The 17218-nt window shown below is 40.9% G+C and overlaps 1 protein-coding gene across 1 annotated transcript in view; it reads right to left on the bottom strand.

The window, feature by feature from the left end:
* Window positions 1-17218, bottom strand: part of LOC104081695 (CUB and sushi domain-containing protein 2-like) — a 306834-nt gene that overhangs the window by 164859 nt on the left and 124757 nt on the right. Inside the window, 1 exon segment of the mRNA XM_009584534.1 lies at window positions 3982-4094. Coding sequence (XP_009582829.1) covers window positions 3982-4094 — 113 coding nt within the window.

The raw sequence follows: 17218 nt of genomic DNA, 5'->3' as shown, positions 1-17218 counted from the left end.
CTGCTGAACATCCCACAGTCCAGCAGAAGGCAATCGGTATGGAGAGTTCACGACTTCAACATGTCTGGGCCTCACACACAACTGCTAATTTTTAAAAGGACACACTAAATAACAAAGTTTACCCATATTCACTCCTGTCTTCCAGAATCCAGCGAACGGAGAGAGCCCCACTCCAAATTTGTGACTAATAGAAAACCTAGCTCCAAAAGACCCAACAGTAATGAAAACAAGCAGCAGAAACCAGACATTCATTACTAAGGGCCAATCCTAAAATACAGAGACTAAACTGCATTACCCATGAAGTATATCTCCCCTAATTGCATCGTGTCTCTTTCAACAATAATTGATAAGAGAGATCACTATAATACTCTCCTCTTAATCCTTCATTTTGTTTGCGACATGGAGACATAATGATGAAAGTCAAGCTTTACAAATTACTCAATTTAGATTAGAACAAGTCAGAATACAATATCACTTGCTTTTTTAAAAAAATAAATAAGAACAATTCTCCTACTCTATGCCCTCAAAAAGCTGGTATATAAAAATCTATTTTGTTTATAAATTTGAATGTGGAACAGTACTACAAAGGACTGTGTCAGGATAATTAGATGAACAAAAATTCCTCTGTTTTCTGGAGGGTTTTGCTGCTCACACGTATCTGATAGATCTAATGGAATACTCAGTGTCCTGTCAAATTTGAAAGATGACATTACAAAGCTTTTCCAGCAAGCAGGCAGTCTGGGCTGTTTCTTTTAAACCGTGTCATGTTACTCTAAATGAGAATTTAAGGAGACCTTTATTTATTTTTAATTTGCAAAACAACATTTCAGCAAAAATCTATTCCATGAACCTCTGGTTCCCCTTGCTGGAAGACTGCTATTAAATACAGACTTGCCTAAATCTCTTTTCCTTCTGCTGGGGCATTTTAGTATTATCTGGGATACTATGGCAGGTTGCCTACAGGGATTCTTACTTGAGTTGGAGGTGAAGATAAAAACCCTTAAATGCAACCATTTTGAAACTCTGCATTTATGCCCTCCATTAGCTAGCCTAAGCAATGGTTCTTTAGGAATCGGAACCTGCAACAAGCACCAGGATCTTCCTGTCTTTGCCTCTGTCTCAGGATTACCCGGAGACTCAACAGGTTGCACAGCATAAGCTATAACCCCTTTGCAGCTTAAAAGTCTGATCCAAGGTGAAGATTAGCAGATCTGTCAAAAATTAAGCATATATATTTATAGATATATACATATCCTTAAAAGCCATTTATGTGGTGCAGTATGTGCAATAGATAGTTCATCAGACCATTATTAAAGGCGACATGTCTACTGGTATTCTGCACTGTGCTGTGGGCTGAAACTCACCCACATTTCTCTTTCTACCTGAGGGTGGAGGACAGAAGGGGAAGGCAATGGGGAAGGGAGATCAATAAAAGATGCAATCATGTGTTGATAACAATCAGCTAAGAAGCAATTTGGGATCCAACTTATGTAACAAAGTATGTGGAGAGAGGGACTACACCAGCCAGAGCGTTATTTAGACCTGTTCAGCATCATTTTAAATTTGGCAGCTTTTTCACTACCTCATTTACAGCACCTTATCACTATGCTGATAGAGGGGACGACGGGGGATGCCTGGCTTCTAACCTCTGTGCTGTCTCCTGTCCTGAGTAAGGCACTTCTAGCTTATTTTCTTACCACCTGCAGGTACACAGCACCTTTTGGGGAAAGAAGGCAGAAGGAGTGGGAGGAAGGGGGGGAAAAAAAAAAAAAAAAAAGATCGATGTACTCATTTCTCTACAGTCCCTTTTATTTGATTTTATAGGGTGTGGGGAAAAAAGCATTTGCAAGAATGCAAGATTCATCTTACATAAAAGGGAAAAGGAAACAGAAAAATATTTTAACTCTCCCTAGAAGGGAATGAATTTACTGTAGTCAACATAAAGAAAACCTGTATATAGGCTGATTATATCTAACCTTGCTTTTACATTCATAAAGAGATTTCCAAACTAGGGCACAGATTAGAAAGAGCTGAAATGGAACACACAGAAGGCATTCTGCTAAAACTAAGTATCAATGTTTAACAAGCTGGAAGGGAAATCAGTTTCTTATAGATTACCAGCAAAGCCAGATACTGTCTCAGAGGACATAGAATGTTAATAAATGATATATGCTTATGTCTTCAGAAAATGGACAACAAGTTAGATCCATCCTAGCCCTCTCTTCCTTCTCTTGGACAATCCTGGGGTTTGCTTAAATCTCTATTGCTGAAAAACACATTTTAAACACATTTACCATACTTTATATGGTATTACATATCCTATTTTGTATGTATTTATTTAGTTATCCACATTAAAATATTTATGTTCAAACAAGGTTATGCTCCTCTGAAAAGGGTTATGCTGATTTTTTTTTTGAAGTTGCATTGGCATCTTTAATGTTCTTCGGACACAGAATCCATTGACTGCAAAAATCTTGCCTTTATCCCTGGGTTTTTTTTGCTTTGTTTCTTGTTTTGTTTTTAAGTATTGAAATCTTTCCTAACTGATGGAAAGAACCTGACAAACTCCACAAAAAACAGCAAATGTGTGAAGAATGAGTGTCAGATTTCCTTTGCCAGCTAGACAGAGGTCCTGCTTCAATGCCATTTCAAGAGCACATTTTTAAGTTCATCTTCTAAACACTCAATACACAAAAGCGCAGTTCATTATAACTAACAGAACAGTTTAAGGAGTGTGCTAGATTAGAACCCCCTGACATTTATCTAATCAGAGGAAATTATAACATTAATCTTTACTTTTCTATTTAAGAAAAAAGGATGATTCAGACAGGTGTTTTAATAGAAAGCAGCAATCATGACAGCAAAGGAAAATGTCATAGCAAAAGCCATCAACTGCATGCAGTCATTTGTGTTACACAGAAAAAACAAAGGGTTTTTTCTTATAATTTAAAGTAATTTATATGTTAAAGGAAAGCAAGGAAAGTTAAATAACAATGGTGATTCATAAAGCAAAGCCCATGTTGAGGCCATGACAACATTGCTAAGACTAAACCGGGCACACACAAACCGGGCACACTTGGAGATTTATCAAAGGAAACTCCTCTCCCTTTCACTTTGTTCCTGCTGGTCTAGGGCTATGGTACTTTTCCTCAAAGTCCTGTTTCTTCCTTTCGAGGAAAGCTGCTGAACTGCACTGACTCAAACCTCTGGAGGGCGGATGAGGAACTGGATGTCCTTCCTGCTCCTTCCCTGCTTCACTTTCCCTCTCCCTAATCCTGCCTCCAGAGCTGGCTGCCTGAAGCAATGCTACACCACTGCACCCACGAAGTCCTTCAAAGTGCTCAGAGAGAATGGTATAAGCAGTTCTAAGGAATCCACTCAATCCCACCTGTTCCAGTGATCATTTGGTCCCAAACAGGATGCACTGAACTGCAATTAGCCACAGTTGCCTACAAACCTCAGAGCACAACAGGATCTTTTCTCTGCTTGACTCCTGTGCTAATGCATTTCCTCTCCCTCAACAACATCTTAAGATCCCAATTCTGAAATCCATCCTTCTAGGGATGACCGGTAAATACAAAACAGTTTACATCTCATTCAAAACAGGCTCAGTTACGTCTCACTTGAGCAGAGTGTAAATGCAGACACAGTCACTGTGGGACTCTAGACTGCCCCTCACCTGGTGGCACCCTGTCTGTATCGCCATATCCCACACAGTGCTTTCTGCAAAACTGCTGGTAAAGGAACATCTACTAACAAAGCATACAGTGCAAATGAATTTTCCTGTAGCTCTCAAGTGTTTGTACTCCCAACAATTGCCAACAGTAGCCCTCCACATGACAATGCCTGGATACCCAGCTGGAAAATTAATGTTAACAGAATACGGAAGGATCATGCAGGAACTTAGTTGTAAATTCCTAGGAAAAAAAAGTTTGGCTAAACACACACTGTGAATAGTGAGACAGGGCAGTAAACATTTACCTTGATATTGGGCACTGAACCCCTTCTGCCTGTGGTTGCCATCTGATGTGAAGTGAAGCCGCAGCCAATTTTTACTGCTGATAACAGGGGCAGGCAAATTCATTCCAGTAAACCTGCAAGAAACAAACAAATAACAGCCAAATGTTATTCTGACTGTGAATCATACTCCAGATACCTGTCCTTCCAGGTAATCCTCCTCTTACATGAATATAGGAAATCCTGAATGAGCACCATATGCTCAAAGCACCCCATACACCCCATGGTTGTCTCTATGCATGCATTCCTTTGCTTGTCTTCCCACCTGACAGCTACACATTTGTAGTTACAGGGGCTTCCATTCCTTCCTTCTACGGCAAAGGGTATGGGGGGCTGAGCTGACTACTCACAATGTTTGTGGTACCAGATAAATGAACGGGTCCATCTGGACAGCCTAGAGGCTCCGGTCTTCTCCTGCACCGCAAAGACTGAGAAGAAGGTACAAAACAGCTCTGAACTAGAGGAGCTCTACATGTTTCCCCAGAGTAACAGAGCCTTGTAGTTCTGTCACCTTTTGTATCTCATTGGTATCACACAGAAGGGACATAAAATCACCTCAGGGGACACACTACACCTAAGGTATGCAAGATGAGCTTGACTCTCAAGCTTATTCAGTTCCTGTCTTCATATTTGGCTAACCCTGCTAAAAAAAAAAAACAAAGGTATGTTTATTTTAACTGAGGAAGAGAAAGGATTGCAAGAATAATTGTCTTTTACTGGAAACAGCCAGCAAGAAGCAAGGATTTATGATCTATCCCAACCTGGAGAAGATTACAGCCATCAAACATGAGATGGAAAGCTCTACAGCCCATTAGCAGTCCTTCAGCAACTGTTCCCTTCATACCTCTTTATACTTTCTTTAAAAAAAAAAAAGTATTAGGCTGTTTGCTTTATTAATCTCCAGATCATAATTCTTGGCTGACTTGTCACACGCCAAGTCTTAGTCTGGAACAATGTTTACCTAAGTCACAGCACTCTCGAATTGAGGTAATATAACGGTAACATTAACTATGGTAAGGGGAACAACACTACCATGACAAAAGCTATTACAGAAACCTATTATTGTTAATGAAAGCCCATTTAATTTTTTAATCATAGTCTGTCACTTATTTAAAAATTATTGGCATTCCAATACCTATGGTTTTTTTCAATGAAGGTAAAAGGATCCTGGAAATCTATTCCATTTAAAAGGATACTTCAGATTTTATTACTGCACATTTTCAACAGCAGAACCGATAGCCCAGAAAATATTTTGAAAGTCCTTCACTCAACACCTCCAAAGTTCAACTTTGGCGAAGAGTAGGGAGCCAGGATAGTATTTGGCAGCATATTTATTAATGGTAGGTGAACTGCAATGTAATCCTGCTCTACTTGTTAATGAAATAGCAGGGATGATTATGCTGTATAACTAAGGCATCTCTGCCACCTACAGTACAGACTTTAAACCTTGTATTATCTTCTGGCTGAATTCTTCATAATTGTGAAGCATGACTGAAAATATTCTTTGCACCATAAAATTGTTTAGAATTGTTCCTGATCATTTCTCTATTGACTATTTTCATCTCAATTTTGCAGACCCTTTTGAAATACAAGGTGTTATAAAAATGGATTCCATATGGCATTCTGCCATCCTTAGATAACTCAAAGACAGCTGAACCAATTTAATTTGAAACTTTTTCAAATAACTAAGTTCAAACAAACATATTTTGGGCTGATATCAAACATAGGATGCCTAAAACCAATTCTGAGAAAGTTACTATGGCTGGTTGTTATGACAACATATTTAAACTTAATACTCTTACCCCCAAAGGCTGTTTCACTATTCATTCTGAATCAATAGTCAAACTTTTCATAAATAATCTTCAGGCATGCAGAGCCAAATTTTACTTTCATAACTGTGGAGAGCCGAGTAATTCAATTGCCTCATATAAGAACTAGATAACAATAAAATTAACCTGCCTGAATGAGGTAGAATTTCACTCTCCTGTCCCCCATCCCTTTTTTTTTTTTAATATGCATATCCTTCTGAGAAGTGGATTCAGCAGCCTGCAGACTAGTAATCTACTTACACATACACTTTAAGTATGTAAATAGTCCACTCTTAACTTCCAAGGATCCCACATACATGAAGTGCTAGAATTCTACTAGCTGAGTGAATTAATACTCTGAAAATCAATTAGAAAAATTAATGGATTGCACTTTTTGCTACCTTTGCAATAGCATAAATTATTACTGAAGGCAAAAGCAGAAGTAGAGAAAAATAATCAATCATAACCACAGTGCTTTGCACCCACTTTGCACTGCTGTAAAGAAATACAGAAGATTTAGGTTGAAGGAAAACAGTTCCCTGAATTTCCTGCATCGAAATTTTCATCAGCACTATATGTCATTTGCTTAAGACATTGACAGCTTTTTGAAAGGACTAAATCAGCCAAAAAATCACTATCAGGTCCTCATTTCCATATACACCACTGCTCAAACCCTCAAGCACACAGAAAGACTGTATTCTCTAGGGCTCTAGTCTAACAGACTCCCTTTTTCCCCTTTTATCTTCCTATCCCTTTTTCTGAAGTTAAGTAGCTCGTTGTTAATGTCAAGCTGCAGGTTGTGGTATTTAGAGCTAGTTTAGATGCCAGGTCCTGGTAGTCACTGGCACCCAACTCAGATTTTCGCATTGAAGGAACAGCTAAGACACACCAACAACGATGGCAGAGGAAGAAGCTGCTTCCTTTTTCACACACCCCAGGCTCCATCAAAACCTCCCAGCAGCAGAGCATCTTTGCCGAGTGTCAGGAATCCTAATGAAATCACTGGGACAAGCACATGAAAATGCACCACGCAACATGTGGAAGCATGGGTTTTGGAGTTGTTTGTTTTTTTTTTTTTTTTTAAATTGATTCCAGTTAATAGAATTAGTTCAGGAAAATAAAGGCCTTACTTTTTGATTAGCTTAATTGCTTGCAGAGATATAACTTCAGGCTCTGTATCTGCACTGAGCCCCGAGCCCTCTCATATACCCCAAGGAGGGAAATCTCTATACAATGGAAAAAGGAGTATTTACTCTGTGAACACTATTGCTCCTCCCAGCCCCACGGCAGTTGTAAACCTACACGCGTGGAGCACCTAATGGAGAAAAAAAACCCACCCACCCTTTCTTCAGTCCTGAAGGGGGGAACGTGCCAGAAGATGCACGCTTTAATCCCAAAGCTGCACCTTCTCCTGTTTCACAGGATTCAGCCAGCAGGCAGGCCACCTCAACCAACCAAAAAAAGAGCATCCCGGTCTTCCAGTTCCTCTTCCCCAGCTGCCACCACCAAGTCTGCAGGTGGACAACTGCCGGACGAAGGGCTCATTCCCACTGAAATGCATATTGCCCAGCACCAGACTGGATGGATTGGGGCAGAAATGTTCTGATGGAGAAGGAATAACATGGCTAGAGCTACGCATTTAATGGAAAACATCATGCTCACCTGCAGTTAACTACTAGCTTTTCACCATAAGGCTCCCACAGGTTTAAAATAATCATTAGGAAGCATTAATAGTTAATTGATAATGGAATATTTAATTACAGATAAACACAGTTGAACTGAAGCAGCTGCATGGTCTTTGAATGCAAATGCCCTGGCTGCCGTTGATGAATCTCAAATGAAATGGGAAGGATGCTCAGCAGGCAAGAGTCAACAGCAATCACAAAAACCAGAGAAACACCCCAAGCCTCCTGTAGGAGCTACCACCGACTCGTCTGTGCACAGGGATAACACCAGGCAGCACCAATTAGCACTGCTAAACCTGCGGGCAGACTGACAGCAGCCTAAGACAAAAAGGCAGATGATAAAGGCTGTGACAAGCTCTCGGAGAGGATGCTGATTGTGCTGTGACACAGAGTACACAATGTTTGTACCGCCAACTTCTCAAGGTCACATTATTTTTCTTTATAAACCCAATGCTGCCTTGGCTGTCTTCAAGAAAAAGAAGGAGCTATATCACAGAGACTTAGAAAAGCACAGAGCTAATTAAAAGAAGCTGAAACTCCTTTCCACATTCCCCAGCATACTTTTTTACTACATTATGTGCACTGAATTTTCAAGACATACCATTAGCCCAATAAATGATTGAATTTCTAATAGTCCAGTGAGTCATGTAAATAAAAACCCTTCTATTTTGGACCTCTGCCACCGTATTTTTCAATATTCCAGACTTTTCTTTCTTTTTTTTTTTTAAGTAAGTCTATTAGCAATTTGAAAAGCTTTTCAAGCTTCTGTATGTCCATTTCCCCCCTCCTCCCCTTTTTTGCCACCATCACCAGGAGATATGAATTACTTGATTAAATATTCAGCTTCCTGAATATGGCAACACGTTAACTGACATCTAAGGCTTTGGAATGACTAAGTAGCAATGTAAGAACTGTTTTTAAAGTAAAATCAATAATCATTACTCACTGATGGGAATTCAGTACCCATTTTATATTAAGCATCTTTTTAATCCTGGAGTTACTTGAAGAAGAAGATGAACTGAGCTTCCGCCTAAAAACTTAATTTCCACAGCTTTGCCTTTTTGAGGCTGGAGGCAACCAGAGAGGATGCTGGGGCCAGGAAGGCTGGGTGAGAAACAGGCTCTTTCCTCTGTCTCCCTGGCCTGGTGACTGAGAATTGCAAGAACAGCCTTTCTCTGAATGTCACTTCACCCATGTCTTCAGTCGAGTCCCACAAGGACCATGTTTTTGGACGCCTTGGGTTGTGCTCTATCCATGAGACATCTTTGAAAGCAAAAGTTACCATTTGAACCACACTGAACACTTTCCAGGAGAAAGAACCTGTTAGACAATCCCTAACAGTTCAGGCCCTGCAGGATATTGCATAAACCTGATCAAGTTTCAAGTGTCTTCAACAGCAACGTCAAGCAACCAGCACACAGAAATCAGTGCTCAGAAAACATAGGAACTCTTGTAATTGCTTGAAGAGCGCTTAACAGTCTCAGAACAACTTGATGGCAGTGAAGATTTAAAAACATTTTTTTTTTTTTTGATATCTAAGCCTGACTTACCTTCTCCTGCAATTTAAGCTCATCCAATGCACAGTGGATAGAGAACAGATTTTAGCTTTTTACATCGTGGTCCTTTGTGATACAGAGACATCAAATCTATGTTTCTGGCACACGCGCGGGGAGCTTTGAGGCTCCTGGCTCCCCACGGCCACCTCCACAGGTAAATACTCCAGATCAACGGGAAGAGAGAGCTTCTGTCCTGCTCCCACACAGACAGAAGGCTTTGAACATGAACAACCAGTTTAATCTTAGCTCTTCTCTGAACGAAGAGAAACAACACAGCTCTAGGGGCAGCTGGGTCATTTTGTGGTTGAATGAGATGAATGGAACAGTTTATTCACTTAATTTGCGATCAGGATGCAAGTCCCAGCTGTTTGTTGTATCAACATGGCAGAGAGGACTACCTCAGGAGAGGCCCAGCACGCACAGAAGACAAGAATTCACGTTGTGATCCCAAGTATTAAAAGAGCTACAGAGAAACAGGAGCATGCAGGCACTTCTCACCATTTCCAAGCAGATTAATCTACTGTGGAAAGAGGCCTGGTGCCCTATGCGAAGGTTTCCTTCTGCTGTACCAGGTATTAGGTTTCTTTAACTTCCAGGAAAAGAAACAAGCCCACCCAAGAAACCAAAACCCCACAGATATTCAGCTGTAACTCACAACTTGCTCCTTAACCAGTTGTTTCCCCTGCTAGCAGGTAGTTGCTGGTCCTTTATTCTTACTCAATCAGAAAGACGTGCAGCATTTACAGAATTTCAGAACTTCACTCTGAATCCTCACCCTGTGCCCAGGCCCCCCACCCCGAACGCTGTCTTCAAGTTTAGACAGCCTGTGAAAAATGCATCTCTTAAGCAACTGATTTTATCCCAAATGCTTTCCAATATTGTTTTTAACCAGAGCATTAAGGCGTTTTTTTCTTAAGTGAAATTGAAGCCTCCGCATTAAACGCAGCTCCTCCAATTCCTTTAGTGCATTATACAGAAAGGTTAATGGTATCGAAACTCCTCTTTTGAGCAAAAGCAGTGAAGTGTGGTTTTCTCCATGAAACTATTTTCTTTATTTCTTTTCTTGCTCTTGTATTTTTCATTGGATTGAGGCATTCCTCCCTTGGCACAATTAGTATTACTGTACATGGACAGCACTGATTAATCTGCATTCACGCGCCATTATCTATTTACAACCCCAAATCCTCCTTCAATTTGGTTCCACATGGAGAGAAAGGAAGGGCGGGGGGGGGCGCAGAAATCAATAAAATGACAGAAAGTGAGCTAGAAGCACTAGAATAGTGGAAGGAGATATTTGCAGACCGAAGATCCAATTTTAACCACCCTGAAATTTGATTAGCATGAATTTGACCGCAGTACTTCTTAAAGAACCCAAATACAATGACCAATTCATCGTGCGGATGCTATACAAACCGACTGTAGGAGAGCGTGGAGTCGAAGGTCACAACTAAAGGTAAGAACTCCACTTGAAATCGCATTATGCCATGTGCACTACTTTGAGATAATGGATTTAAGCATGAACGCGAAGGTATGTATGTGCCCCGGTGCTGTCCAGAAGCAGGATGTAGTCAAACACCAGCTTCAGCGAGCCCAAATAGATAAAAGACAAAGGAACATCACTGGGGCTGCTTTTTTTTTTTGGTAACTATTCTTGTTTTGGTTTATGTTTTAACAGAGAACAAGCTGAGCTTCAGAGAGGAGGTTACACTTCCAAGGTCACACCAATACTAGCTCAGGACAGGGAGTTGCGCTCTGAACTTTCAAAATTCCGAAAAAACTTTTCTGAGAGGACATTTAATAACTGGCACCTCTGAGACCTTCTTAGGACTTTGATTCAGCAATGGCTCGTGACAGACACGAGCAATATGCGACTTGCGAAAGGCTGATTTCAGTCTGACAGTCTCCATGTCTCCCCTTTCGCAAGTCTGTACAACCCCAAACCTCTGCATTTCACAGCTATCTGGATTTAATGCCTCCCACTGTTCAGGATCCCGTCCAAGCACAGCTGAGACACCTCATGGAAGGCCAGCAATCAGAGAAGAGACCACGGGAGCTGCCAGCCTGCGTGCGGCATACGCTGCATACCCTCCTCCCTTTCACTTGGCTAACTGCAAATTCAACAGCAATTCTGCAGCGCTTCCCCTTGCACGAGAGATATCCTGAATTTCAAAGTGTTGCATTTTCCAACAGCCTCGTAACTTTATTCTAAAGACTTTAACAGCAACTGGTCTTGGTTAAGGCCTGTCAGAGGACCATGAATCCTTGATTTGTACAGGTATGTCCAAGCACAAGCACTTGCAAGAAAATTGCAGCATTGCTGCGCTGTTCATGCTTTTACCAAAAAGGACTCAAGATCAGCCCTTAGCTCTGTGCTCCTACAACACTGTGCATCAGGCTTCTCAGTTCCCAGCTAGGATTACTCAGCAGCAGAGTACAAGGCAACTCTTTATTTAATCCTCTTGGCACATGCATGTCTGTAACTACACGCCTGCCAATAACCAATAACATCAGCCAGTCTGTGACAGACACTGGGTTTTCCTAGAGTCTCCAACACTTAGGGTGAACTTACCCAATATTAGACCTTCCCAGAGCACAGTTTCACCTTTTCCTGCTGCGGCTGTATTTTAATACTAACCCCAAATGAGACCCACTTTAGTCAATATGGGTGTCTGCAAGAAGGAGGTGAGGTTTCAGCAGCATTTCCATGGCAGGATAAAGCAGTCACAGGAAGCTTAACACTACCTGACAGTCACAGTCAATAGGAGACTTAAAAAGAGCAGCAAGCACTCCTGGTGCCTTAGCAGAACAAGAGAAAAACATACACAAACTGCTTAATTTTGGGGCTGTAGATGCTCAGTTTAACCAAAATTGTTCAGGGTACAGAACTGATGCCACCCCAAGCGCTGCTTTGCAGCTCTACCACATCAGCCTTGACAGAGCCTTCCATTTCCTCAGTGCCTTTATTACACTGAAGCATTCTGACTACTCAGAGATTAATTTTCCTTTCAGTACAACTAGGGGACATATTGCAGAAGCTCTTCATATCTCTGTGTATTATTATTCACTTCACCTGTATTTTTAACTTTTCATCCAAACCTCTACTCAAATTATCATGAGAGCTGTACCATTAATTCTGAACATCTTATTTCATCATGTCTACTCTCTTAAACAAAGTATACTTAAGCACCTCTAGACCTCATTTTTCGGTCACAAGAGACATCCCATCACAATGGACTTTTACAAGGAAAATTAATAATTAGATCAAGTTATTGCTCCTCGCTAAATGCTGTAGGGATGAAAAGAACACACCTGCATCTTAAGTCTGTTTCAGAAGCACAGTTACACAAGCCTAGAAGCTGCTCAGAAAATGCAGTGAGAGATCGATCAGCTTCCCACGTCACCCCATGCCTTTGCAAGTGTCGGGCTGCTGACATGTAAATCCCTAGGGACTCCAGACAGGGGAGCACCCTGCAAAAAAAGCAGTCCATAAACACTGAAAATGAACTTCTTTGACCAGTCAGGCTTGTGTCTTGTCATCAAATGAAGTACTTACCACCTCAGAGGAGGGGCTTCAAAGTCCCTTCTACCATTAGCACATTAGCCACCATGGGGCTCACGGGCCATCTTAACCCCAAGGACAGATTTAAACAGAGCTGTTTTCTGCAAGAGAGGCAATACTCTCCTCCTTTTCCAAAAGGAATGAAAACTTGCTTAAGAGAACAGGTTATTTTAGAAATGAAACTTCTTGGCATGTTCAGACATACCATGACCCTACAAACTCCAGAGAACCTGGTGACACCACACCAGCTCATGATTATTGGAAATGACAGAATATGAGAGATCTGCTCAAAATCAATCCGGTCCAGGAAATGCCACCACTACTGACTCAGGACTGTAGTACTGAAAATGAAAGAATTCTTCTGATTCAGATTTCACCTCAGTCTTAGTTCCTGGATGCAGCTTAAGGGTAAATCCCTCTCCTGATGTAACTAGGTCACAGCACTTTTGACCTCAAACCCTCCGCCACCTTCTTGTTTTCTCTCAAGGGAGCTACACCGATCTTTTAACAACAGAATTCAGCTTTAGCTCGAAGAGCAACAAATCACTCCCAAAGCCTTCCAGTTACAGTGACACCTGCCTTTGCTCCTTCTAAAAGCTGGCACTGGAAATCTGATTAGTTTATCACTCACAGCTTGCTTACTCTTTTTTCCTTCTCTTTTTGCATTCCATTGAAAGATGAAAGTGTTTCCATGCAGCAGCAAAACTTCAGTCATTGACATCAACTTTAATTACTGCCTGCTCCCAGATAAATTTGCTGGCTAAAAACAAATCAATAGGTTTTTTTGCAGGAACCTTTACAGTGAGGTTCTTACTTCTTCTTTTTAAGTGACATTTCCCCAGCTCATCTTTAAAAGACTGTAAACCAAACCCTTGGCTGATTTGAGTCGATAGAGCTCCACTGGAGACAAAGCTAAACTAATTTACACCGTACAAGGGATCTGACAATCTAATTTCTCTGCTGTTTTCTTAACCTATGAAATGTTTCAAAATTATTTCAGTCTCTTATTAGTCTGAATTCTCTTGGATCTCTATGGTAGATTAATTATGGTCACTTTAATGAAAGAAGTGATTCATTAGTCCACACGCATTTCTGAAACTGTCACAATGGAGCAATTCAACAGGTAAGATGGTCTCTGACGAATTCTTATTAAATTTAGCGGTTATTTATGCACATACCCACCCACTACAGATAATTGGTTTCTTACATTCAGTATATATAAACAGAGTATACATATATACACATAAGCATATATATGCACATTAGATATAGAAAAGCAAATGGCTCATCTTGCAGGCAAATACTTTGTTTTCAAGGCATTAACGGAATTTAGATTTTCACTTTTAGAGTAAAATCCGCTTCAACCTGAAGGCACAACTTTACACGCCACTTGCTGCAGCAATGAGCAAAATGCAGATGGTACATAAAGGTAATTGTGAAGCACTCAAGTTAGCCATGAACAGAAAGCTAGTCTTCAGTCTTCACCGTAATGCAGCTAAAGTCACATTATAGCTTCAACTACAAAATGTTACTGAGTTTATACTTCAAAGCTGAAGATGTCTGGATAATTCTAAAATCTTTCAAAGAGACATATCCAGTGATACAGTCAGGGCAGGGGGAGCCGATTTCTCCATTCTGCCACAGACTAAACCGAGGCACAAATTCCAGAACACAGGCTTTCTTCTGCACACCAGGCTGGGAGAGCCACATCCCAGAGGCATGAAAAATTCCCACTCTTTGTTGCTGTGGACCCTCCGGGGGTGGGTCACCATCAAGAGCTATTCAGGAAAAAAGGCTCTTCCTCCTGTACAATACATGTGTGACTGGAATGGTACTGCCTACAGGTAGATCTTGGGGACTTCTTGCAAATGGGAAGAGAAAGGCCCCCACAAAGTAAAAGGGCCTTTAATGCAACACACCCTCGCTGCAAATTGATTGAATAGAAGGCAGTCAACTGACAGAACAAATGTGTTTCTTTATGGCTCAGAAAAGCAAGACTGCAAGAAGCACAGCCCCATCGACTGTGATGGTCGGTACTTAAAAAGGAGACCATATTGCCGAAACGGGTGTTTTTTATTACATGAAAGTACTTACCATAATACTTTTACTATGGAAATAGCATTTGGCTCCAGTCAAACCAAAAAAAAAAAGGTAACAAACACGATTATATTTATTCTATTCAGTAGAAAACAAACACTAATTCAACACAACAGAAGAATGGCTAATGCAATTGAAGCTTACTAATGCTGCATTGCAAATCCCCCAAAGAAATCTGCTACAGCTTTATTACAAACCTTTCGCCTTATTATCAGTGCTACAGAGATTGTTTTTTCTCAGTGCAGGCAGAGTTAGATGTGTTGATAACGAGAGACTATATTTATTACTAGATAAATAACAACCATTTCCATCACTCCATGAACAGATATACTCATGTCTTTGTCAGTCTAACAACGCACTTAAGTTCCATTAAACTTGGACTCTATTGACAGATTAGGCTGGAAAGCCATGGGGCATGTTTTCACAACATTCAGCCCGCAAAATTTTGCAGACCGAAACCAAGAAATTGAAAGACGATTCAAATTTCAGCCTCCTGCTTTTCCAGCATACCAGTTGCAGAACCGGGAACACAATCGGGTCACCTCACCTTCCTCATCAAATACACAAAACTCACTGAACTGATACTGCCTTCCATTGCCTAACTTTACAAAGTCACATTAATAATGGAAGATGCTAAGCTTAACTGACAACTGGAGTTTAGACTGACGTTCAACCACATTCAGACCAGACACAGAAGTTCATGACTGTCCTATTTTCTCGTATGGACTCTGCCTTTATGGGCTGGCACTGCTTACAGTATGTTCTACTTGCAGGTATGCTTTTGTTAAGCATTAGTTAGGCATTCAAGAAGGTAGAAGGGACATACCCAAGCCTGCTCTGATAACTTTTCAAGCTCTTGAAGAAACAGTATCTTTAGAAAAGAGGTGGAAAGGAGGCAGTCGGATGCAAAAGACAGTGACCTCTCTGAAGTCCCAAAGGATACTTACAAGGTTCACCACTATATTCATCATTTTAGCCACAAGACACCTATAAGACACTATAGTGAGTCAGGTGTCATCGGCTGTCACCAAACCAGCCCATGTACCATCTCTAAAGACTACTTTCCTGTCTTTTTCCATTTATTTCTTTGTAGTTTCTACGAAGGCTATTCTACAGTGTAGCAAAAAGTCACCGAAACTAGAAGAAAGCAAGATTTGGAAACTGAAGCTTAGATTACTGACAGCTCCATGAAGGCATGCTAAAATTACAGCAGTCATGGCTGTAGAAATTACAACAAAATGCAAAGCAGCCTCAGGAGGTACAAAGTAACCAGAAATTGCAATTCTCTTACGCAGACTTATTTTCTAGCTTCACATCTAACACAGCGATACATGAGTGTGACCAGACTGTCTACAGAAGTTAGAACTTAATGCTGATAATAAGTAATGGCACACAAAAGCACCAAATGCTGAAATACATCTTTACAGGCACAGTACTTCTGCCTCCCTTTTAAAGATGAAGGGAACTGATGGGCTGTGTAACAAGGTGAGGTGGTAAAGCCCCCAGAGAAAGGTGTAAGCCAGGTCTGATGGCTGCTGCCATGAGGCAAAGTCTGAACTAATCAAGTGATGAATGGCCCCTGGGTGCCGGTGCATCTGCAACACCTCAGCCCTCTGATCATTTCCACCAGTTCCTCCAGAATGGAACACCATTGATGACAGCAGCGCCATACAGCTTTGGGAACAGTATGTCCTTTTCCCCCTCCTCATCACCTCAGACGAGGCTGAAGGTTTTTTTTTTTGTTTTTTTTTTTTTATTTTGATCATTTTGAAGTGTACATGAACCTGGAATGATGGCAACATCCCTCCTGGCCAAAAGTTACAGCCTACATAGATTGCTTACATGGTGCTCAACTCTTTTACTGTATTGTGCGTTCTTGGCCCTTGCTTAGAGCATAAAAAAGTGCTGCCTTGCTATAGAAAGCATATAGAAAGATGGAACTGGATCCACCACTTCTGTACTTCTGGATATTTACATAAACCAACTACATTTCCCCTCTTTTTAGCAGACAGAACAATTTTGAACTATCATGGTCAAGACTGTTTTACTTCATAACTTCCAACTGCAGTAGGGTGACAATAAGACTAGAATTTCTGTTGAAAAGGGCTTAGTGGAACCATCTGCTTATTTACTCTAGATATTAATTTAGCGTGAAGTCCAAAACTGAAGAAAAGCTGCATAATGGCTTTAAGCCAAATCCACAGAAGCCACTTTGTCTCTGAACTCCAGCCTCAAACCTGCTCTAAATTCTTTAAGCAAGGGCCTTCTTGTTCCCTCTCTACAGAGAGCACCAAGTGCAGCAGCATCCTGAAACACGGCACAGCACCCAGCCATTTCTAGCATCCAGCATCATGACCCACCACCAAGTGCCAGCAACTCAAGCGCTAATGCTAAACCATGGATTCTTACTCAAAGTCTAACCTCAAGATCTCTTTTGTGATAATACCTAGAGCTGAGAAATAATTTGAACAAATAATACATTTTAAGGCAGTATTT

Source organism: Fulmarus glacialis, unplaced genomic scaffold (assembly GCF_000690835.1).
Source record: "Fulmarus glacialis isolate BGI_N327 unplaced genomic scaffold, ASM69083v1 scaffold6559, whole genome shotgun sequence".
In the NCBI taxonomy this organism is placed as follows: Eukaryota; Metazoa; Chordata; class Aves; order Procellariiformes; family Procellariidae; genus Fulmarus; species Fulmarus glacialis.
The sequence above is the reverse complement of the archived record's forward strand: the minus strand, read 5'-3'. Positions and strand labels throughout refer to the sequence as shown.